Source organism: Trichechus manatus, unplaced genomic scaffold (assembly GCF_000243295.1).
Source record: "Trichechus manatus latirostris isolate Lorelei unplaced genomic scaffold, TriManLat1.0 scaffold00017, whole genome shotgun sequence".
Taxonomy (NCBI): domain Eukaryota; kingdom Metazoa; phylum Chordata; class Mammalia; order Sirenia; family Trichechidae; genus Trichechus; species Trichechus manatus.
Window position 1 is genome coordinate 21,327,271 of NW_004443953.1, and position 25,106 is coordinate 21,352,376.

A 25,106-nucleotide genomic window follows, 5' to 3' on the forward strand; every position below is an offset into this window, starting at 1 on the left:
GTTGCTGTCCCAGTGGGCCTAGAAGGCGGAGCTGAAGCCCAGGGCCGAGGGGCCTCCACTCAGAATCTGGAAAGTGTGGACAATACCTAGAGTCTGGAAGGCAGGGCCATTGTGTAAATGGTCTCAGAGAACAGAGAATTATTTTCAAAGCCTTGAGGGCTAATGTTATGTATTCTGCTGACTTGCTTAGTACCTGTTATGCCTTCTTTCCCTCCAATTTCTCCTATTTGTAATGGAAATATCTAGCTTGTGCCTGTTCTGCCAGTGTACTTTGGAAGCAGATAACTTGTATTCTAGATTTCACAGATGAAGAAGAATTTTTGGATTTTGGACTTGGAGTTGATTTAAGACTTTTGCAATGATATGATGGGGTGAATGTGTTTTACATGTAGCAAAGACATGAATTTTTGGGAGCCAAAGTGTGGAATATCATGGATTGAATTATGTCCCCAAAAATATATGTCAACTTGGTTAGGCCACGATTCCCAGTATTGTGTGGTCTTCCTCCATTTTGTGATTGTAATTTTATATTAAATAGGATTAGGGTGGGATTGTAGCACCCTTACTAAAGTCACATCCCTTTTCCAGTGTAAAGGAAGTTTCCCTGGGGTGTGGCCTGCAACACCTTCTACCTTATAAGAGATAAAAGGAAAGGGAATCAAACAGAGAAAAGGAAACTCATACCACCAAGAAAGCAGTGCTGGGAGCAGAGTGCATCTTTTGGACCTGGGTTCCTGCATGGAGAAGCTCCTAGTCCAGGAAAGATTGATGACAAGAATCTTCCCCCAGAGCCACCAGAGAAAACCTTCCCCCTGGAGCTCATGACCTGAATTTGGACTTGTAGCCTACCAGACTGTGAGAGAATAAATTTCTCTTTGTTAAAGCCACCCACGTGTGGTATTTCTGTTATAGCAGCACTAGATGCCTAAGACACCCAGCCATATTTTGAGTGCCTTCCAACCCGAGGGGCGCATCTTCTGGCACTATATCGTACAATGTTCCACTGCTATTCGTATATTCGTAAGGTTTTCACTGGCCAGTTTTTTTGGAAGTAGACTGCCAGGTCCTTCTTTCTAGTTTGTCTTAGTCTGGAAGCTCTGCTGAAACCTGTCCACAAAGGTTGACTCTGCTGGCATTTGAAATACCAATGGCAAAGCTTCCAGTATCACAGCAACACGCAAGACAACACAGTACAGCAAACTGACAGATGTGTGGTGGCAGGGACCTTAGCATAGTGATTAAATGCTTGAATCTTGGTGCTATGTCTTGTTTCCTCATAAGTAAGACAAAGATGATAATAACGATACCTATCCTGCAGTGATGCTGTGAGGATCAAATGAGTTAATACATATACAGCATTTAGTACAATATTGAGACACAGTGTAGTGAGCACTTAATAAAAGTTAGTTATTATTATTTATTGTTAGTTAGTTATTAAATCTATAGTTTCACTGATGCAAATACGTACATAGTACACTTTCCATGCATTACTACACTAACAATTTCTGTGTCTTTGTTTTTGTTGTTATTGAGTCAGCCTCCGACTCATGGTGACCTCATGCACAGCGGAATGGATTTTTGTGATTCAGGGGGTTTTCACTGGCTGAGTTTTTGGAAGTTTTTGGAAGTAATCCAGGGGATTTTCACTGGCTGAGTTTTTGGAATTTTGCCCTAAGTCTTCATTTGCCAGGACTTTATTCCTAGTCTGGCTTAGTTTGGAAGCTCTGCTGAAACCTGTTTAGCATCATAGCAACATACAAGACCCCGCTGATAGCTGGGTGGTGGCTGTGCATGAGGTGCATTGGCCAGGATTGGAACCAGGGTCTCCAACATGGAAGTTGAGAATTCTACCACTGAACCACCGCTGTCCTCGTCAGTCTCTTTACTCCGGGCTAACACTAGCTCCTTTTCCACAACCAGTGAGAGAAGGAAAGAATGAAAGAAGATGAGGAAAGGAGGACTCATTCTGTACTAAGTGTGCTGACAAAAAGTTTGGGTTCTGGTCTTTTTCTGCCCAGATGGTCGGTACTCCTGGAAGTATCAGAAGAAGGAAATATTCTAGCAGTGAGGATATTCCTAATAGAATGATTTTAGGATTCTTAGGGAAAGAGTAGCAAGATGTGCTCTTTGCTGATGGATCTTGTCACCATTACAGGTGTGTATTTTGCTAGTGGAAAGAACACTGAACCAGGAATTTTGCCCCAAGTCTTCATTTGGCTAACTTCTCAGCCTTTGTTTCTCTAAGTGTCACTTCCTCAGAGATGTCTTCTCTGTCTTGCAATTTAAATTAGCTCCTGTCACTCTCTCTTATGGTTTCTTGTTCTTTCTCGTTAATCTTTATTCAATTTTTAGTTATGGCTATTTTGTATATTTTTAAAATGCCTTCCCTCCCAGTGGATTGCAAAGTTCTAGCGGGCAGGGATTAAGTGCCTTTAATTGACCAAGTACAATCACTTAACTTTAACTTTTTAATCTGTTAAATGAGGATGGTAATACTGCTTTTGCCTATCTCACTGAGCTGTGAAATTAAAAAAGATAATACATGTGAAAGTTCCTTGTAATTCATGTGACAATGTGCAAACATTTGTTATGCTTATTGCCATGTCTATTTGAATGTGCATCACAAACTGAGTACTTGTGAAATGGACTCCTAGACAGATTAGTATTTTGTTAAATGAGATAATATAAGAAAGTGCTTAAAACAGGGTGCACACTGTGATAGCTCTGATTATTAAAAGCCAAAGATGGCAGCCCCAACCTCTAAAAATGCCACATTCGTGTTCATAGTTCATCCATAATGGGCTTGAGATAGTTAAAAAGGAGCGCCCATGGCTGGAGATGTCTCAACATGTGAGACAGCAAGTAACACAGAGTCAATGAGTTCTGTTCACTGGGGAGGTTTTTCAAGTTAGTCCTCAACCAAGATGTTCCCTTCCTATCACAAGGCAAGGATAGTCAATATGACACCTTCCCCTGTCCCACGGCAGAGAGATTGCAGAGGAAAAGAAGACATTTTCAGAAAAATAGTTGCTGCTGTCAGCATTTCATGGAGCATGAATCTCTTTAGGTTCAATATATATGTTATGATATGTGCATCATCATATTCGTAACAGGGAAAGTTGGAGCAGGGAGAGATGCATTTGATGAATACACTGCTCCTGGGCTGAAGTACCTCTGCTTTGGATAGAACAGTCAGGGAACAAGAAATTCTGAGGGCCAGTGTGGGGCATAAATCACCAAGGGTGGGAATCAAAAGATCACAAGGTACTAAACCAGGAAGATAAAAAGAAAAAGAAAATCATATTGGACAGAACAGACCCGCTTTCCTTCACTGGACTATTCTTGGGTTTTGTCCTATTTCTTTGTTGTTGTTAGCTGCTGTTGACTCCAACTCATTGTGACCCCATGTACAACAGAACAAAATGTTGCCTCGTCCTGTGCCATCTTCACGATCATTGGTATGCTGGAGTCCATTGTTGCGGCCACTGTGTATTTTGAGTGCCTTCCAGCCTAGGAGGCTCATCTTCCAGCACTATATGAGACAATATTCTGCTGTGATCCATAAGATTTTCATTGGCTAATTTCTTAGGGAGGGAGGATTAGGAATTGACAACATAACTACATTATACATTCCTTGTTTTTTGGTGTGTATATAATTATGGTTTAATTGACCATTTAGTGAACCACATATAGTTTGCATGTTCTATGGTATCTGTGGTTCTCCAAGGACAGCAGATTCCTTCTTCTTGGAGGACAGCCCAGATTTTTCCCAGACCCTTGGCTCAGGCCTGAGTGAGGCTTCAGTAACAGTGTCTTTATACAGTTGTGACTGCCTTGAGCAAAACCAAAAGTGAGCAGTGAGTCCCCGGAAAAAGTCAGGATAGGTAAAAGATCAAAGAGAATAGAACTAGGCCCTAGGACGGGAGCGAGAAATGGACTGGACACTGGATCCACAGGAAGACAAAGCTCCATTGTAGATGCAAGTTAAGTAACAAAGACCCGGGTTGAGAAAGTGGGATTAGCAAACGGCTACATATGACTGGACACAGGAGGAGATGGGCTGGTGGCCACACAGGTCAGGGAGATGAGAATTAGAAGAAGGTGGGGAAAAAAGCTGTAATAATTTAAAAAAAATATTAATTTGTTAAATGAGTGATGGCTACTAGCATAGTTGTTTTCTTTTAGTCCCAAAAAGATTGGGGTTAACTTTATTCTTATCTATCATGGAACTGTGACCACAAAACAAGGCTTATATTTAAGGCCAGCTACTGTCTACTCATGTTCCATCTGCATTTCTCCAATCATATTCAACGTGGTGTGAGAAATGTGCTATAATAGAAGAAAGTACAAGACATCATGGGAGAATCAGAGAGACAATCACAAGTTAAGAGAGTCAGGGAAGTCCTTTGGAAACCTGTTATTGATATGAGAGGTAAAACCCAAGGGCAGCTATGACTGGGTTACTGTAGGGAGAGACCAGGCCAGAACCATGTGTTTGAGGCTATATTCATTTTCTAGGGCTGTTATAATAAAGTACCATAAACTGAGTGGTTTCAAACTACAAAAATTTATTCTCGCACAGTTTTGGGGATTAGAAGTCCATATTCAGGGTGTTGGAAGGGTCATGCTTTCTCTGAAGGCTATAGGAGAAGATCCTTCCTGTCTCTTTCAGCTTCTGGTGGTCCCATGTGTTCCTTGGCTTGTGGCAGCATAATTCCTTTCTCTGTCACTGTCTTCACATGGCTGTCTTCCCTCTGCATCTCTTTATCTTCGTGTCTCCTCTCCTATTTTTATGAGAACACTAGTCATATTGTATTAGGGCCCACCCTACTCCAGTATGACCTATGTTATCTTAACTAATTATATCCGCAAAGATGCTACTTCCAATAAGGTCACATTCATAGGTACTGGGGGTTAGGATTTGAACATGTCTTTTTAGGGGACACAAATCTTCCAAGAGCAAAACAAGGGTGAAGGAAAGTAAAGAGAGACCCACAGAAAGGGCCTGGAGCTGGGCAAGCACAAAACTCAGAGGCTGAGGGTAAGAAGGTAAATGTAACTTTACCATTTTCTCAAGGGCTGACTCTGATCTCTAGGAACAGGTAGAACAGTTATTCAGAAAAGTCATTGCTTGATCTCCCTGCCCTTAGTCCTGGGAGGAAAGTGTTCATGCTCTCACAACATACCTCATGTTAACTGTGAAGGTAAATATTAACAGAGTCACATGTTAATATTTAAGCAGGGTATTAAAACTAATCCTCCAAAATGAAAGTACAGTCGGAAAGTAACAGCACGAAGTGGCGTATGAGGTGGAGGCGTGTGTGTCCTTCTGCTGAGGAGATGTGAGGTTTACTGAGGAGACAGAGGAGAGCTTTGTGTACCGGGAGCAATGAGCAGGCTCAGACTTCTCTATCTCTCAGTCCTGCTTCACATTCCTCAGGAACATGCAGAGCCTCCTCTTTTCCACTCTTCTCATCACTGGCTTGTTACAGGTAAGTCCTCTCTCGTTACTCTTTCCCTTTAGGAGACTATAGTAGTTCTTATTTCTTCAGGTCAAAAATAAAAAGAGAAGAAGAAGATGAAGGAAAAAGGAGAATAAATTACTTATGGTACTATTTCATGAAGAATAGGGAGCCATTTTCTACCCCGAATGAAGTGCCATTTTAGTTTATTGGCTTCATGAGAGAAGTGTAAAACATTTCTTCCTCTCAGGTAATGACACTTAATCCTACTTTTGATATGTTTGAAAAGCCCCCAAACTTTAATGATATATTTTTTTATCTGAGTATAACACACACCGCAGCCGTCCTGCCTGGAATGGTGGATTAAATAGTGCCTCTTCAAGCCGGTTCCAGGCTGAATTTCAACTTTCATAGTCATTTGCAATATGTGCAAAGAGCCACTGGAAAAACTGATTTTGACAACAACTTGCGTCAGTTAAGCCTGTCCTTGTTTGAAAGGAGCACTTTGGAATAAAAATAGACATCTTTTAAACATCATATTACTTTGTCTTTTCTCAACTTCTGTACTTTTCTCTTTCCATGAAAGGGAGTCAGTCCATGGAGAGAGAAATATTTCAAGCAACAGCCCAAAGGGTAATTTAATAGAGCAATGTACTGCTTTAGCATTTTTTGATAAGAAAATTAAAACAGGGTGGTTTATTTATTGATTTATGAATGTGGGGGAAGTTATTGCTTATTTAGAGCTCAGAGCTTTTGAAATGGTGTGGGGTATAGAAAACATGGAAAGGTGTCTGTGAGTTTATTGCTGATTGGGGTAGTAAATAGTAGATATAGATCAGAAAAGAAGATATTGCAAACTTGTATCGGGAGAACCCTAAGATTTCAAAAGGATCATAACAGGAATGTCAGTGGTACAGTTCATCCCCGCAGTTGTGTGGAGGGGGGCACACTGCCCCAGCAGAAGTGTGATGGGGCTACCTCCTGTGCCACCATTCTTGAGAAAAGCCCTGTCATTACTATGGATTAAAAGATACTATATATTTTTAAACAGAAACTATTCCATCATAGAGAACAGTGTTTCTGTGAAAGAACTTAACATCCCATCTGACCCCCACACTAAAACAAAACAAAAAAATTAAAAATAAAAACCAACACAGAAAGATATATAGGTCAGTGAGAAAGCATTGTTTTGTGCTTAACTTTGCCATAATGAATTTTTGAAGAGTCTGATGTCGTTGTTGTTGTTAGGTGCCATTGAGTCGGTTCTGACTCATAATGACCCTATGTACAACAGAATGAAACACTGCCTGGTCCTGTGCCATCCTCACAATTGTTGCTATGTTTGAGCCCTTTGTTGCAATCACTGTGTCAATCCATCTTGTTGAGGGTCTTCCTCTTTTTTGCTAACCCTCTACTTTGCCAAGCATGATGTCCTTCTCCAGGGACTGGTCCCTCCTGATAACGTGTCCGAAGTATGTAAGACCAAGTCTCACCATCCTTGCTTCTCAGGAGCATTCTGGTTGTACTTCTTCCAAGACAGATTTGTTCATTCTTCTGGCAGTCCATGGTATATTAAATATTCTTTGCCAATACCATAATTTGAATGCATAAATTCTTCTTCAGCCTTCCTTATTCATTGTCCAACTTTTGCAGAAGAGTCTGATAATACCTACAATTTATTGAACATCTGCTATGGGCCAAGCACTATGCTAGGTACTTCAGTCCTTTAATCCTTGAAACAACCTTGCAAGGTGGATATTATTAACCCTATTTTACAGATGAGGATTGAGGCTCAAAGATCAAATGATAGAAAAATTAAGACAACAGAGCTATTCTGAAGCTTAGATCTGTTTTCAAAACCTTTATTCTTTCTATTAAACAATTCAGATGACTCTTTTGTTGTTTTGAGAATTTGCTTTTGAAAACAATCAAAGTATGTTTGAATAAAAGAGAAAAAAAATTCCCTTATATTTACCCACATATTTCTAGGGCTCTTCATCTCTTCCTGGCAGTTCAAACCCACCAGCAGCACTGCGGGAGAAAGATGTGGCATTCTTCCAAGATTTACAGACTTGAACCTTATCCTGTGGGTTGCTATGAGTGGGAATCGACTCGACAGCAATGGATTTTGGTTCATCTCTTTCTATATTTCCGAGTTATAATTTCCCTTCAGATTGAAGATCTCCCTTTAGTATTTCTTGCGAGGCAGGTCTACTAGAAACAAAGTCTCTCAATCTTTGTTTATCTGGGAATGTCTTTTATTTCACTTCCACTTTTGAAGGATAGTTTCACTGGCTATAGAATTCTAGGTTGATAGGTTTTACTTTTTCTTTCAGCACTTTAAAGATGTCATTCCATTGTCTTTGGTCTTCTCCCTTCTCCTCCTCTTCCTTCTTCTACTTCTTCAAATTCATGTTTCATTCTTATTTTTATTTTCCTGTATGTAGTGTTTCCTTTTTCTCAGGCTGCTTTTGTAATATCCTCTTTATCTTTGGTTTTCAGCAGTTTAACAATGATGTGCCTAGCTGTGTTTTTTTTTTTTTGTTTTTGTTTTTTGGTATTTATCTTATCACTGGAATTTTTGCATCTGTGGTTTGTTTTCTTTTATGAATTTTGGAGAAATTTTTATCTTTTTTTATTCAAATATTTCTTTTGTGTCATTCTTCTTCTTTTTCTTCTCCTTCTGGGATTCTAATTACACATATGTTTTACCATTTAAAATTGTCCCACAGATCTTAGATGTTCTGTTCTATTTTTTCTTACTGTTTATTTTCTCTGTATTTCAGTTTAGATAATTTCTATTGGCAAATTTTCAAGTTCACTAATTCTTTCTTTGCTGCGTACAGCCAGCTGATGAACCATCAAAGAATTGTTAATCTTTAATATCATGTGTTTTTATATCTTGCATTTCCATTTGGCCTTTTCTTTAATAATTTTATATCTGTTAAAATTTCTGTTCTGTTCACACATGTTGTTGGCCTTTTCAACTAGATCCTTTATTATATTTATCACAGCTATTTTTAAACCCCTGTTTAGTAATTCCAGCATCTGAGCCAGCTCTGTGTTGGTTCCATTGTTTTATTTCTTGAAAATGGGTCATATTTTCTTTGTGTGTTTTGTAATTTTTGATTGAATGCTTGTCATTATGAATAAAAAGAACAGTAGAGACTAAGGTAAATAATATTTTTACCCAGAAATGGCACACTTCTTCTTCTCTTAGGCCATTAGTATGGAAGGTTGAGTTGACCTAGTCCAGTGGTTCTCAACTGGTGGCAACTTTCCCCTCATGAGACATTTGGCAATGTTTGGAGACTATCACAACTGGGGGAGTGCTACTGACATCTAGTGGGTAGAGGCTAGGTATACTGCTAAATATCCTTGGCATGGAATAGTCTCCAACCAACAGTTATTTGGCTCAAAATGCCAATAGTGCTGATGTTGAGAAATCCCAATCTAGTCTGTAGCTGAGCAGAGTTTGGGCTTTTTTATTTCTTTAGTTACATTCATGTCCCACAGATAGCACCCAGTGCTAGACTGCCAGTGTTTCATACTTAATGTGAGACAGAGTGCTGGAGGGTTTCTCTAAGTTCTCCTCCTTCACTCTCAGATTTCAGCAGCCCCTGCATGCCTGTGCCAGAGAGGGAGTCTCTCTCAGTGCTCCTGTCCCTTCCCCAGTGATAGACTGCTGCTGCCTGGTACTTAGTGCAAGGAGACAAAGCCTTAAGTTTGATGTAATCAGGAGGTTTCTCAGTTCTCCAGCTCAGGTCTAAGTTTAAGGCAGACCCCACATGCCTGTGCCTCAGGGGTGGGGTTCTCTTAGTGTTTGCGCCCTTTCTCCAGCAGCAATCTCTGCCTTGTACTCCATGCAGGGTCTGGAGTGCAGGTGGGTGTCCTGCCCTCTAGCCCCCAGTAGCAGAGGAGTGCTGTCTCATACTTTGCAGGATCCAGAGCACAGGCTGGTTACTCTCAGTTTTCTTGCTCTACCCTCAGACTTAGGCAGGATTCTCTCCCAGTTTTTCTGCCCAGCTACCAATATTTCACATGGAACTCCAGTGGAATTTCTGGAAAAAAGTTGGCAGGTGGTTACCAGTTCCTCTTTTGTCTGTAGCTCCCTCGGATTCTAAACTGTTACATAATCCACACTCAGCCTTTAATAATTTGTTAAAATTTTAGCTGTTTTCTTCTACTACTACTCTGCCAAATGTGGAATAGTTTATGTGCCCTTTTTTCTTGAGGATTTGTGTGTGTGTGTGTGTGTGTGTTTTTAATATATAAGTGCTTTATTGAGATAGAATCCACATGCCATATAATTCACCCATTTAAAGCATGTAATTTAATGGTATAGTTACAGAGTTATGCAGCCATTACCACAATCAAATTTAAATCAAAATAAACCCTGCCCCAATTAGCAGTCACTCCTCATTTCCTCCCAACCTCCCAGTCCTGGCCAATAATTATTCTACTTTCTGTCCCTAGGAATATACCTATTTTGGGCTTTTCATATAAATGGAATAATATGTGATCCTTTGTGACTGGCTTCTCTTAGTATAATGCTTTCAAGGGTCATCTATGTTATAGCATGTATCAGTACTTAATTTTTTTTATTGTTGAATAATATTCCATTGTATGGATATATCACATTTTATTTATCCATTCATCACTTAATGGACATTTAGATTGGTTCTACTTTTGGCTATTATGAATAATGCTTCTATGAACGTTTGTGTACAAGTTTTTGTGTGGACATATTTGTGTAAGTTTTTGTGGACATTTGACTTCAGCTCAAAGATGCGTTCAACTATATATACATAAATAAAATTTTAAAGGCTATTCAGTTCATTCTCGTTATTAGGGTCCTGAAATATGTCTGAAAAACATTGATAAAATTTATTGATGTATAGCTCAGTGACTAATAGAATGGGCTCCAGGGTCAGATGCTTCAGAGTTAGAATTCTAGCTTCACAGCTGATTTTCTAGGTGACCTTGGACAGGTTAATTTATTTCTGTAAGCCTGAGTTTCATAATCTGTCATATGAGGGTAACAATAATATTTCTCTTATATTGATATATTATTCTCTATCCTCACATTGTAGTCTTCTTTTTTAAATATATTTTTTATTTTGGAATAATTTTAGATTTATGGAAAAGTTACAAAGGTAGTACAGGGAGTTCGCATATAACCCTCACCTAGTTTTCCCCAATGTTAACATCTTGCATTACTATGGCATATTTGTCCAAACTAAGAAACTGACATTAGTATAGTAGTATTAACTAAACTCTAGCCTTTACTTGGATTTCACCAGTTTTTTTCCATTAATTTCCTCTTGTTGTTCTAGAATCCAGTCCAGGGTGCTATATTGTATTTAGTTCTCATGTCTCCCCAGGATATAATGTAGTTTTGAATGAAATAATCCATTTGAAGTCCTTAGCAAAGTGCCTGAGATGTAGAAACCACTTATTAAATGCTATCTATTAATAAACTAAGATCCCTGGGTAGTATAAATAGTTTGCCCTGGACTACTAATCTAAAGCTTGGAAGTTCAGATCCACCCTACCAGCACCCTGAAGAAAGACCTCGCAATCTGCTTCTGTAAACATTACAGCCAAGAAAACCCTATAGAGCAGTTCTGTTCTGTAACACATAGGATTGTTATGAGTTGGAAGCGACTAGATGGCAACAGGTTTTGTTTTTGGTTATTAATAAACTATTTTGATGATGATGATGTTGTAATGATGAGTGACTTAACATTTTTTACATTCTTCAGAAAACCTCCTTGGATCTTAAGATACCAGAGATTTAGGAAGACATAATCCAAGCAATTATTTCAGTAAATAGTGATGGGTTTTGTGATAAATGTCTCGTGGAAGAGAAAAAGAACAAAGGAGGTGCATAATGGTAAAGCACAATTCTGCAAACTAGACTGGAAGAAGAGTCAGAAAAATAAACAGTCCTAGAAAATGTATTGTCTCAGAACAACACATTGCCCAAGGGAAAATAAAGTTCCAAGTTATTGGGTTCTTCATAGTTGTAAATGCTGCAGAGAAACTAGGGAGAATTCCTTCATTCATTTACTTACCCATCAGATCTTTGTTGAACATGTAGTTTTTATTAGATACACTATGCTGAGATTGAAATACAAGATTAAGAATATACGGTTGTGGCCTCAGGAGTTTACTTTCTAGTAGAGAGCCTGACCTGTTCAAAAGTAATTCAATAAAATGTCATTGGTGCTCTGCCAGAGGTGAAACTGGAGCACAAGTAGGAAGGGAGTGGTCAATTCTAACTTGGAGGGAGGAATCTAGGAAAGATTATATAGAAATGCTTCAAGATTAAAGGATACACAGGCATGCCCCCAGGTGAGTGGGTTTGGGAGTGAGCATTTCAGTGAGGAAAAGTATGGAGAAGAAAAATCACATGGTGAGTATAGTAAACTGCAAGGCATAGGAGGAAAGTGTGTTGAGAGCCAAGACTAGAGAGGTAGGCATGATCCAGAACAGACAGGACTTTAGATACCGTGCTTAGAAGTTTGGACTGCGTACTGTAGACAGTAGGGAGCCACTGATGGATTTTAAGGAGAGAAGTAATAAAACCAGATATGTTTTTAAGAGCGATCCCACCAGCAGAGATGTGGTAGATGCATTTCAGGAGTCATTCTTGGGGGAGGGAGCATAGTTAGAAAACTATTGCTACTGCTTAGGTAAACAAACCCTCGCTTAGGTAGTAGCAGTGAAAATGGGGAGAAGTGACCGGTTCCACTGACATTATGATAATAGAATAAGAAGAATTATTCACTGAGTGGTTATGGGAGGTGAGGGAGGGTGAGATGATCTGGATGGTTCCTAGCTTCCTGACTCCAAATTTAGAGAAGCTCTCTGGGGAGAAAGATGATGAGTTTTGGATATGCATTTTGCCTTTGGACAGTCCAGTGGAGATGTCAGGTAGGCAGTCAGCTACATGGGTAGAGAGTTCAGTGAAGAAGTCACAGCTAGAAGCTTAGTTCTGAAGCTTGCATAGGGTGGAAATCAAAGACAAGAGATGGAATTGCCAAGAGACAGTGTGTAGAGTGAGAAGAGCAATACACTAAGGTCAGGACTTAGGAAAACACCAGTAAGTCTACACTTTAAGTCAAATGCAGGGGAACAGGAGCTTGCAAAAAGATTGAGGAAGTGTATTGAGAGCAAGGAGGAGCGAACAGTGAGATAGAAGAAGAAAGAGTGATGTCTTGGAAGCCAAATGAAGAAAAGTTTGTTTAAAAAAGACTGATCAATTGTGTCAAATGCTGATCAATATTTTGATTACTATGATTATTATGATTCATCACACTATGTTCTACCTATTTGGGGAAAATATTCTAATCTTATAACACCGCTGAAATTAGTTTGAGAAACCTTCTAACATTACCTTTATTATCCAACGAAGTTCTGCTGCAGGGCACAGGGCACTGGGCCATTGGACATGACACCTGAAGAAAGCCCTGGAGAAGTATCAGAAGTGCATCAGCGTAAGCAGTTTTGTCACTGGCCCTGTAAATGCCCTCATCAGAAGCCCAGGTGCCCTCCTGGTGTGAGCTTGGTGAGGGATGGCTGTGGATGCTGCAAAATCTGTGCCAAGCAACCAGGGGACATCTGCAACGAAGCCCAACTCTGCGACCCGCACAAAGGGCTGTATTGTGACTACTCAGCAGACAGGCCTAGGTATGAGACTGGAGTGTGTGCATGTAAGTATCTTCTTCTGGATGTGTTGGTAAAGGTTAAGTCTAGATAATTTTTTCCCCACAGTTGTTAATATGGAATGATCAGCTTAGTTTGGCTAAATATGAAGTGGGTTTATAGTTTTCATGTGTCAATGGGATTGCCTCCAAAATATTAGATAGCATGTGAAATTGGCAGATGCTTACACAAGTTCAGATATGTATTATTTTTGTTGCATTTAAGTGATCTTGCAGTTCTTTTCAGGTAATTGATTTTAATGATAGGAAATGAGAGAAATTATATAGAGTCCGAGTTCTTAAAACTGCTACAAATGACAGTTTTTGTTAATACTGCCAAAAGCAATCTGAATTTAGCCCTTTCTGTAACTAAGAGCTAATTCTGCTTAAAATGTAAGGATGCTTATCTAGTATTCAGACATACTACTTTAATCTCAGTCTTCCCAACTAACCATTGAATTAGTGTATTTTTTTTGCTGCAGCAAATTTGTAAAAAGAGGTGTCGTCACCTCAAATCACAACCCGATCCTCAGCTTTATGAGTCTAAGTTCTGGAGACTGATTCAGGCCATCTACACCTACAACACATTGGCAACAATTCAGGATGCCAACTTAGGATAAAAACAACTGCTAAGGGAAGAGAAATACTCATGCAGTGGGCAGCTTAGTTACTATGTAGAAAACTCTTAAGTTTGCCTGTGAGCATGGAATGAGAGCATATCCTTGGAGTCTGACTGTGTAGAGTCATTCAAGTTTTAAAAGCCTGTTGCCCCTGACAGCACTATGTAATACTATATTATATTAAGAGTGTAGACTTTGGGTTCAAATGTCGATTGTTCTAAATGCTAATTGAGTGACCTTGATCAAGTTACTTAACCTATCTGACTCAGTTATCTCATATGTATTTATTTATCTTTTAGAGTTGGTAGAGGAATCAAATGAGATAATGACATAAAACCTATACACCTAACACATTATCTGTTATATGGGAGGCTCTCAAAAGTGTTAGCTATATTTATGCAAATTCTATGGGGGGCAAACATGACCTATCAGACTCTGGCATTCAGGATACCACTTTCTCCCAAATAGTGCCGGGCAAGTTATTTCATTAACTTAAAAAACAATTATTGAGCATCCACTACTATGGCTAGGTGCTTGGGACACAAAAGTTGGGGGGAGAGATACAGGTCGGTCCTGCTCTCACAGAGTTAAAGTTGATTATGTAAGACAGATCTTTCCATAAGTAATTTCACATACAATATGATGAGTGTTTTAACAGAACACAGAGGCTGGAAATAATCTATAACTGGAGTCACAGAGACCTCAGGGCCAATTTTGGGCCACGGCCTGTTTTTATAAAGAAGTTTTATTAGAACACAGCCACACTCAGTCATTTACATATAGCCTATGACTGCTTTACAATGGTCGAGTCCAGTAGTTGCAACAGAGACAGCATAGCCTGCAAAGGCTGAGATAGTTATTTGGTCCTGTACAGAAAGTTTGCGATTCCTGATCTAGAACAATGCTTTTTAAAAATGTTTGGTCTCAGGATCCATTTGTTAGTTGCTGTTAGGTGCTGTCAAGTTGGCTTGACTCATTGCGACCCCATGTACAACAGAAGGAAACACTGCCTGGTCCTGTGCCATCCTCATGATCATTGCTATGTTTGAGCCTATTGTTGCACCCACTGTGACAGTCCATCTTGTTGAGGGTCTTCCTCTTTTTCGCTGACTCTCCAGGTTACCAAGCATGACGTCCTTCTACAGAGACTGGTCCCTCCTGATAACATGTCCAAAGTCCGTAAGACCAAGTCTCGCCATTCTTGCTTCTCAGGAGCATTTTGGCTGTACTTTTTCCAAGACAGATTTGTTTGTTCTTCTGGCAGTCCATGGTACATTCAATATTCTTTGCCAACACTATAATTCAAAGGCATCAATTCTTCTTCTGTCTTCCTTATTCATTGTCCAGTTTTGCATGCATATGAGGTGATTTGGAGCCCTGGTGGTGCAGTGGTTAAGTGTTTAGCTGCTAACCAAAAGGTTGGCAGTTCGAATCCACCAGCTGCTTCCCTGGAAACCCTATGAGGACAGTTCTACTCTGTCCTATAGGGTCGCTATGAGTTGGAATCCACTTGCCAACAACGGGTTTTTTATGAGGCGACTGAAAACACCATGGCTTGGGTCAGGCACACTTTAGTTTTCAAAGTGACATCTTTGCTTTTTAACACTTTAAAGAGTTACAGTGTTAGAAATTATTAAGAACCAAAGAGCTTTTCCTTATGTTGGTTATATCTGTTGTTACTTAATGGATTAGAAATTTAAAATGTTGATTAATTCATTTAAAAACAATAAACCCATTGCATAGTAACAGAAATATTTTAATGAAAAAAATCACATATCACCCAAAAAAAGAAATTTAGTGAGAAGGTTGGTATTGTTTCACATTTTTGCAAATCTCTCCAATGTTTTGGCTTAATAGAAGATAGCTAGATTCTCATCTTTGCGTCTACTTTCAATCTCTTGTGATACGTTGTTTTGGTTGAAATAATGAAGAAAATATGGCCTGACTCAGATAGTAATTGAAAACAAGAAGTATTTGAATAGACTTTTCAGATAATTGTGAATATTCTATTTTGATATTATACTAAAACTTGATAAGCAGTAATTTCTTAAAAGTTAGCGGCATTGTGGAATTTGAAACCTCATCATTGAACTTTTTGAACTCTGGGGCATTAAAATCCATTGGTCTATCCATGACCTGCTTGAAATGGGTCTTTTACTCATACATAATTTTGTAATTCCATGCACTGGAAATTTGGAAAATATCAGTTTACTAAGTTACATAGATCTTCCAAATGTTGATACCTTTAATTATATAATATTAAAAGATCACATTAATACACCCACCAATTTCATCAGAAAAGTCTACTTATTGTGTAGCTGTCAGGATCTCAGTGGCAGATACAAGTTTTCAAAATTCGAATTTTTGCTTGAAAGCTCAAATTCTGTTGTTGGCAACAAGCACTGTCAGTTGTTTTCCTTGAAATGACAGGCTCACTTTCCAAGAAAATGTCTGTCAAATGCCCAAATCTGAATAACTGTAGTTTATCTGTCAGTCATTTCTTCAAGTAAAATTCCACTAAAAAATGGCGAGGTTAGCTCACAACTCGAACAATAGCACAAGTGCTTCTCCTCAAGACAACTATTGTACTTTGCTACACAGAAATATTTTTTGCATACTTCCAATTTTGTCACACAAAACACTAAAAAGACATGGACTCATGTCTGAGATTTAATAAAAGTAATTTTTAACGTGTCAAGGACATTCTTAAGTAAAACTGACTTTTTTTTTTTTTTAATAAAATAATTCTGAGTGGCTGTGAAGAACATAATGACTACCTGTACAATTTGGAACCACTGCCTTGATTCATCCTAAGGCACAGCAGTTTTAATGTCAAAACAGTAAAAAAGGCAAATCACATCTTAGTATTTTGCAAAGTTTCGACTTTTCAGACCCCCTGAAAGGATCTCAAGTACCCCTAAGGGGACCATAGACCACATTTTGAGAACTGCTGACCAAGAATGTCAAGAACACCCCTCAGAGGAAGTGAAAAACAGATTTTCTTCAATTCTCTTAACAAAAAAATCAGTTACCTTCCAGCACTATAGTTAAATAAACTATGGTTTCTTTAGTCATTTACTCATCTTGACTTCCTGAGACTATATCCTAGTCTATAGTTGGACCTCTGGGGAAACCTCAGGTCTCGCCAGTCATCGACCCATCTCTCAGATTTACAATCATTGTTGCACTGCTATACTCATGCTGGTTTTTAATTAACTTTACTTCAGAACAGGGTCTTTTCTTGGTTTTTATTCTGAAGGTAATCCCAGTTTAGGATTTATAGCCTACAATATACTGTTTAGGATTTATAGCCTACAATATTAAAAAAAAAATGCCTCATTTTTACCTTTCTATTATCTATAGGTGTTCTGTAGATTGGAGATCCAAATGGAACCTAAGAAATTGAGTACTATACTTCATAAAGGAGATAGCTATTGCCTCTGAGATTTACAGTTGGAGCTCTAGACTGTCACAAGCCATGGCTTCTTTAGCAATTTTGCATTTTTCTCTTTTCAGACCTTGTAGCTGTTGGATGTGAGCTCAACAGGGTGCATTATCATAATGGCCAAGTGTTTCAACCCAATCCCCTGTTTAGCTGCCTCTGTGTGAGTGGGGTGATTGGATGCACACCTCTGGTCATACCAAAGCTGGCTGACAGTCGCTGCTCTGGGGCTAAAGGTGAAAAGAAGGCTGATCAATCAAACTGTGATTTGGGACCATTACAAGAGCAGCTCTCAAGAAGCTATAAAACTATGCCAGGTACTTATAAGAACAGTCAGCTTTTTCATATAGGACTTTTAGTGGTTTTCTTTCATGTTCCTTTTATACCATATGTACTCAATAAGTACTTATTGACTAGTGAGCAGTGAGATTTAGTCTGAGTGTGCTGTCTTAGTCTTTGCCTCAATCCAGTATATTCTAAGTATCTGAAGTGGAAAGTTTATGATGTTTTAGATTTTTTTGGTACAATATTCCAGTTTTTAAAAGCTCTATTAGGCCAGAAAAATTCTAAATCTCAGTACCTCTGCTTATTCCCAAACAACCTCTTCTCAGGAAAACTGACTAAATATTGTTTACATGTACCCTGAAAAGCTTTTATTTGTATTTGTTATGAGTAAAAACCTTGACCCACTCAATTCCAAAAATTTTCAAAGGCAATTTTTCCATATGATATAAAACAGAAATTGGAGGCTACTGATTAAAATTTATATCTGAGAAATGCCACGTTTGACTTGCAAACATTGTTTCTAAAAATAGAAAACTGATATAAAACTATCATTTCATTCACTCTGAAAACGAAACTCAACAATTACCAGTCTGTCTCTCTCTACATAACCACACACACACACACCTTTAAGTAGTTCACCTATATATATATATATATATATATATATATATAGTCAGAGGAATGAAATGAGATTGTTTATTACTTATCTTGAATACCTGGCCATGTGCAGTTGGTTTAAGTATATGCATAAACTTCGTAATCTGGTCTACTCTAAATTGGCAGCTTATTTAAGTGCCGGAGTATTTTGGGGATGGGGCTTCAAAAATGCCAGCAAATGAAGCACAGATGAGGAAAGACTCAAAAGGGCAATGTTGATGTTTGGTTCTGAGTCACATCTCTGAATCAAAGGTGCCATGGAAACACAAAATATATGTAATATGCTAAAAAAAAAAAAAAAACCTATGTTCACTTATGTGGATATTTAATAAAAGCAACTTTAGTAAGATAAATGAGTTTTACATAATAACTGTATGAAAGAAAGATACTCAGGGATTATGTCAGTTAACTTGTAAAAAATTTAATAGGTTGTGGTAAATTTGTATTTACTGTACTTACTCAGCTACCAACATGACACCTCTAATGCTCTAAAACCACTGCAATTATAAGCCAAATTGTTCTTTTATCAAAGTGTACAGGAACAGTTGGTTTTCTGCATTGGGTCTGAGTGACTCAATGTAAAGCTCTCCTTAGAATCCATGTGCAAGCCTCCCTGGTGAAGGAGCAGCAGTTTTTCACAAGTAAAGACCTTGGGTCAAGTTCAAGTTGGTCTCATTTATAGAACTAGAGCAGTTTCAGTGGATTCACCCAGAGACTGGTTTGAGGGAGGCATCAGATTGTCACTCATAGTGGTTAGTGCTTTGCTATAAAAAAAGAGAAATTCTCCCCAAGTGCTCTCTGGTATTTGAGATATTTAGGCCTAACTATGTTTCAAAGAAAGTATATGTCAGTTTCTCCAACGTCTCTCTTCTGCTTAACTGTGAAGCTGTATTTATGGGCCCAAACAGGAGTTTGGCTTTTAAAATTAACCACAAGTACAAAAACACACACTTTATGATATACAGTTAAGTCCCCAGGTTAAGAACATCCAACCTACGGACAACTCATATTTAAGAATGGACTGCCATAAACCCATTGTATTAAAAATTTGAGGTTCCTAATAACAAATGCACGCCTTGTGATGCTCATGAAAACACTGCATGACTTCAGGGGTTCATCACTTGAGGAAGGACAATGTCATCCGCCTTTTTAAGTCGGGTCATGTTGCCAATAACACTGTGTAACTTTGTATTTGGCTTAAATTTTCCCCTTATTTACCCTTGTAACCATGCCTGCAAAGCATAAATCTGATGAAGTGCTGGAGATGCATCAAAGAAAAGGAGAACAATCACGATTGAAAATGAAGTGGAAATAATGAAATGCCACCGGTCACTGGAAAAGTGTTAGGCTACAGTTGGTCAATGATCGGAAAAGTTTTAAAGGATAAAGTGAGAATAATGGAGCATGTGAAAGGCTCTGCCTTGTGAAAGCTACAATTATTACTAAGCAACACAGGGGTTTAGTTACTGAAATGGAAAGGCTATGATAATTTTGATGATCAAAATCAGTGAAATATGCCTATTAGCCTTACGTTAGTGCAAGAAAAGGCTTGAAGCCTTTTCAATGATTTAAAAGCTGCATGTGCAGCAAGTGAAGGTGACTGTGATAATTTGTTTTGAGTAAAGGTTGGTTCAATCATTTTAAAGCGAGGGCAAATTTACATAACATTCAAATACAAGGGGAAGCTGCGAGTGCCGATGTAAGTGCGCTGTGAGTGATTTTCCTGAAATGTTGAAAAAAATTATTGAGGAGGGAGGTTATTTGCCAGACCAAATATTTAATGTAGACAAGACTGGCTTATAAACTTGGAAAAAAAATGCCTATAAGGACCTAGATTTTGAAAGACGAAAAAAATGCACCAGGGCATAAGGCATCTAAGGGTAGGCTAACGTTATTGCTTGGGGGTAACACACCCGGGGATTTCGAGCTCAAGCCTTTGCTTGTGTATCGCTCCCTAAATCCGAGGACACTTCTCTATATCATTAAGGACTCTCTTCTTGTTATTTGGAAGGCATATGCAAAGGCTTGGATTACAACTGTCATCTCTGAAGATTGGTTCTGAACCATTTTGTCCCTGCTGTTGAACATTATTGTTTGGCCAAGAAAATTTAAGATTCTCCTTGTGCTTGACAATGCACCGAGACATCCAAGCACTTTAGATGACCTTCATCCCAATGTAAAGGTAGTATTTTTACTCCCCAACACCACATTGCTACTTCAGCCAATGGATCAGGAAGTCATAGTCTCTTTTAAGACCAATTATTTACAGCAGACCTTCTCACAAGCAGCCAGGGTTACCCAAGATGATGTTATGAGCTTAAGGGAGTTCTGGAGGAATTATAACGTCTACGATGCCATCCATGCTGAATCTTGGGCTGAAGTGAAGCAGTCAAATATGAAAGGAGTGTGGAACAAATTGTGCTCTCAATTCGCGCATGCTTTTCAGGGGTTTACAGCTGACGATGTCGCTGAAGTCAGGCAAGCTGTTGATATTGGTAGTCAGCTGCTGTTAAGACATCAGTGAAAATGACATCGTAGAGTTACTTGACTACCATGCCAAAGACCTAACCAATGAAGACCTTATGGAACTAGTGCAGTAGATGATAGCATCTGAGAAGACTGGGACCTAAAAACTCCAGAACTGAAAAAGTTTTTGACTCAAGAGTTAGCTGAAGCCTTTCAATTCACTGAAGCAGGGATGGCAAAGTTAGAGGAGCAAGATCCTAATACAGAGGTTCACCAGTTTACCGTACAGTTACCGAGGGCCTCAGCTGCTACAAGGGCATTTATGACGAGAAAAGGAAAAGCTCTGTACAAACCTCCCTGATGCCTATTTCAAGAAAATTGACTCCAGTAGTAACCCCCACCCCTCCCAGCCCAGCAGCAGAATCAAACCCTGACTCTCCAGCAACAGGTCTATCCTCTCCAAGACCAGCCCCATCATCTTGAACAGCAGCCATCTCTCCAACATCTTCTCCTGCATTATCCAATTATTGTTATGTTACCTCACGAATGCCCCTTCCGGCATACAAGACATCTATGAAACGAGAGTAAGTGTTAACCTTTAATCATGATCTTTTTTCTTTTTAAACTGTTAAGACAGTTCTATTAAGAACTGTTTAATATTTTTTTATAGTACTGCATACCTACACGGACACATACACAGAGATTGTCTCTCTTCAGTGCAGCACCGTATGTTACTTTTATTATTACTGTATTATTATTATTATGTTGAAGATGTTTTAGTGTATTTGAAGGGTTTTATATGCATAGAAAGGTAAAATATACTATATACTAAGACAAGCATTCGACTGACGTGAAATAAACCATATGTACCTGTTCTGACTTACCTACAAACCGACTTAAAGACAGATTTAGGAACAGATCTTGTTCGTAACCTGGGGACTGCCTGTATTTGTGATAGTAATTTATATACTTAGTTAATTCCAGACGATCTTTGGGTGGAATTCAGCTTTTGCTTGGTCAGTCTGAAGAAATGCAATGACACGATGCCCTCATGCTTTCCTCAAAGCTCACAACACTAAGCTTTTACTTTTAAAATCTCTCTTCTAGTTTTCTTGCTTTTTAACGAATGTTAAACGAATTCCTGAACTGCAACTCTTGGCTTAACTTTAAGTGGGGTTACTTGTAATGCAATAATCTAACCTACCTTTATTTTTGCAGATGTGTGCCAGGCTTTTAATATGCTTCCTGCACTGAGGTCTTTAAACTGCTGTCTACCTTCAAGGTATCTTCATGTTTCTGCTCCTCTCCTTCCGTTCTATGTGCAATTTCAAGATCTTACTATTATAAAACTGAAAGCAGTGCCATTTTATTCAAAGATAACACAAAATTCCAAATGACTAATATTTCTTTTCAGGAAGGCATTTTTTCTTTTTTTGTCTTCTAAGAGTATTAAGTGAAGATTTTGAGGTAATGTATCCCAAATTTTGCTATGTTCAACTGCAGACTCAAATCACCACCTTATTCCCAAAGCATCCATTTTAGGATGCACGCTAATCTCAAGGAAATGCTGTGAGACAGTACAACAGTATGTAGTTTACTTAAAGTAAACCACGGACCTGATTCATTCATGAGTAGCACGAGGAGCTCCCAAATGTTTTATACGGAGATAGAAGAATTATTATACCCTCTTTATATTCTCATTGTTCACCCCTCTCCCTTTCCTGTTTCTCCCAAGCAGCAGGCACCGGAGGGGCTGTAACTATCTACCCACCCATCCCTCTGACCACCCATCCACAGATCCATCCATCCATCCATTCATTCCCATCTCTTTCCATAAGCGCTGTGAAATAGCTAGCCAATGGAGAGAGTAGTGTGGGCCTGATACCATAGGGAATGTGACAATTAAGCTGAGGGAACACAATAGAGTACACATTTGCAATCGCTTAGTATATAACGATTATTTAGATAGTTTAAACTCAAAAACCAAACCCACTGCCCATCAAGCTGATTCCGGCTCATAGCAACCCTATAGGACAGAGTAAAACTGACTCAGGGTTTCCAAGGAGTGGCTGGTGGATTCAAACTGTTGACCTTTTGATTAGCAGCTTGAGCTCTTAACCACTGTGCCACCAGGGCTCCTTAGTTTAGTTCAATGTAATTTTACTTTGATCTTTAGATAATTTTATAAAAGACTAGATGAAAACAAACGAAGGAAACATAACTGGTCTCAATGATATGATAGTCTATCTCCCAAATATAATTTTTGTTATATTAGATTTTAACATGTAAAATTTAACATTAAGACCACATCATTCTAATTAATATCTTGCATTCCCTAATCCTACTAACATCTATTTCAATGTTTATTGGCAATAATATCAACAGTGAGGCAAGAAACAGGAAAAAGGCAGAGATCAATCAGAACATAAGCTTAGGTTTAGTACTCAGAGGACGGGCTAAGAAAAAAGAAGCAATGGGTAAATCTACTCAGTTTTTCAAACAAAGTATTTTTATTCCTCCTAAGAAAATGGACTGTAAAACTTGGTTGAAAGCTGATTTGGAGAGGAGAAAAAAGGGAGATAGAATGACCAGTAAGACTACAATCTTCATCTGAGTTACGTTATATAAAAATAAAAATATTCAACTCTGTTAACTATTAGTTTAAAAATGATTAAAAATTACCTATCTACACACATACATACAAATGTATATATATGTGTTTTTCTCCATCTATTTTAGCTTATAGGAATCTCCCACTTATTTGGAAAAGAAAATGTCTTATGCAGGCAACAAAGTGGACACCTTGTTCCAGAACATGTGGGATGGGAATATCTAATAGGGTAACCAATGAAAACAGCAACTGTGAAATGAGAAAAGAGAAAAGACTGTGTTATATTCAGCCTTGCGACAGTAATATATCAAAGACAGTACAGGTAAAGTTTAATTAGATTTAACTTAATTAGAATTCAATATTAAGAGACTCCTAAAATGTGTTTGTGCATGTTTTGGAGGGAGGGATGTGTTGTGGTTTTTGGTTTTTATAAAATTAAAACAATTCATTATAAGTCTTAAAGTCAAACTAAGGAGAAAGCAGATATTAATCTGTTTGTCGTTGTGTGCCGTCGAGCTGATTCTACTCATACTTGGTGGGAAAAATTTTCCCAAGCAGAGTGGTAACGTTATCGTGTTGATTCTAGACACTTAACAGTTTAGTCATGTGTGTGTCTTGATCAGGCTGGTTTGTTGTGGTGTCTCACACTGTGTATCGTTCTAAGAGTTGATCTTTTTCAGATTTTACCTTCTTTTTTCTGTACTAATTTTATGGAATAGGATCAAAACAATAAGTATTTTGGTTGCTACATCATAATTAATAAAATAGTACATTATGAACATCAGAGTAAAGAAGTGCTGATCTTAGTTATATATCACTAACTTGGAGGGGGACCACACCATTTCCAAAATGTTCCTTTAGACAGCAACCTTGCCAAAGGGCTATGATAAAATCCTGTAAGATTGCTAGGTATAACTAGAGCTGGTTCTTTTAGAACTAGGCAATATGACTGTCCAAACAGAGTAATTTTTAGAAATGCTACAAAATCCTTCTCATCCTCAACTTCATTCCCTATCACATTAGCAAGTCGACAATTCAATTTTAAAGGGTTTAAGATATTTATCTACCCACCCACACAAAACTGTCTGAGATGTGTTAGGGAATTTGCTAAGTCTTAGGAATATAAACATTTAATAGGACATTGCCCCTGATATTAAACAGATTAGATAAATTTCCACCTATTGTGGAATTGGGTAAAGCAGAGATAGCAAAAACCACTGGGGAGTGGGTCCTCTAATAGGATGGAGCAAGAACAAGGACGACAGACTGTTGATAAGAGAGTGCTGGAAGTCACTAAATAGCAACTATTATTAATGTACTTGAAATAATTACAGTTATGTGGGTGAGATAAAATGATTCTGTAGTATCACCTTTCTAAACTCTTAAAATCAAATTTAAAGAATGATTTCTTAATTTTTTGTATCTTTTTAGATTCCCAAAGGAAAAACATGCCAACCTACTTTCCAACTCTCCAAAGCTGAAAAATTTGTCTTTTCTGGATGTTCAAGTGCTCAGAGTTACAAACCCATTTTCTGCGGGATATGCTTGGATAAGAGATGCTGCATCCCTAATAAGTCTAAAATGATTACCATTCAATTTGATTGCCCAAGTGAAGGGTCATTTAAATGGAAGATGCTGTGGATTACATCTTGTGTATGTCAGAGGAACTGCAGAGATCCAGGAGATATATTTTCTGAGCTCAAGATTCTTTCAAAATAAGCACATGGCAGAAAAGTTCTGGTTAGTGAATCATGTCATTACACCAAAGAATCTGAGTGGTTACACAAGGGTGGCAAATCAACTTTATTGGTTAAAAAAATAAAATACCCCAAGGAGTAAGAACGCCTAGCTATT

At 38.3% G+C, this 25,106-nt stretch overlaps 1 protein-coding gene across 2 annotated transcripts; it reads left to right on the forward strand.

The window, feature by feature from the left end:
- Positions 1 to 5,100: 5,100 nt before the first annotated feature.
- On the forward strand, positions 5,101 to 25,029 carry CCN6 (cellular communication network factor 6). Of its 2 annotated transcripts, XM_012554425.2 has the most exons (6): positions 5,101 to 5,492; positions 12,883 to 13,180; positions 17,308 to 17,550; positions 21,860 to 21,923; positions 23,381 to 23,574; positions 24,684 to 25,029. In XM_012554425.2, the coding sequence occupies exons 1-5, from the start codon at positions 5,445 to 5,447 to the stop codon at positions 23,385 to 23,387; spliced, it is 660 nt and encodes a 219-aa protein (XP_012409879.1). In that variant the 5' UTR covers positions 5,101 to 5,444; the 3' UTR covers positions 23,388 to 23,574; positions 24,684 to 25,029. The 2 variants fall into 2 exon arrangements, with proteins under 2 accessions (XP_012409879.1, XP_004372533.2); XM_004372476.3 differs by lacking the exon at positions 21,860 to 21,923.
- The last annotated feature ends 77 nt before the right edge of the window (positions 25,030 to 25,106 follow it).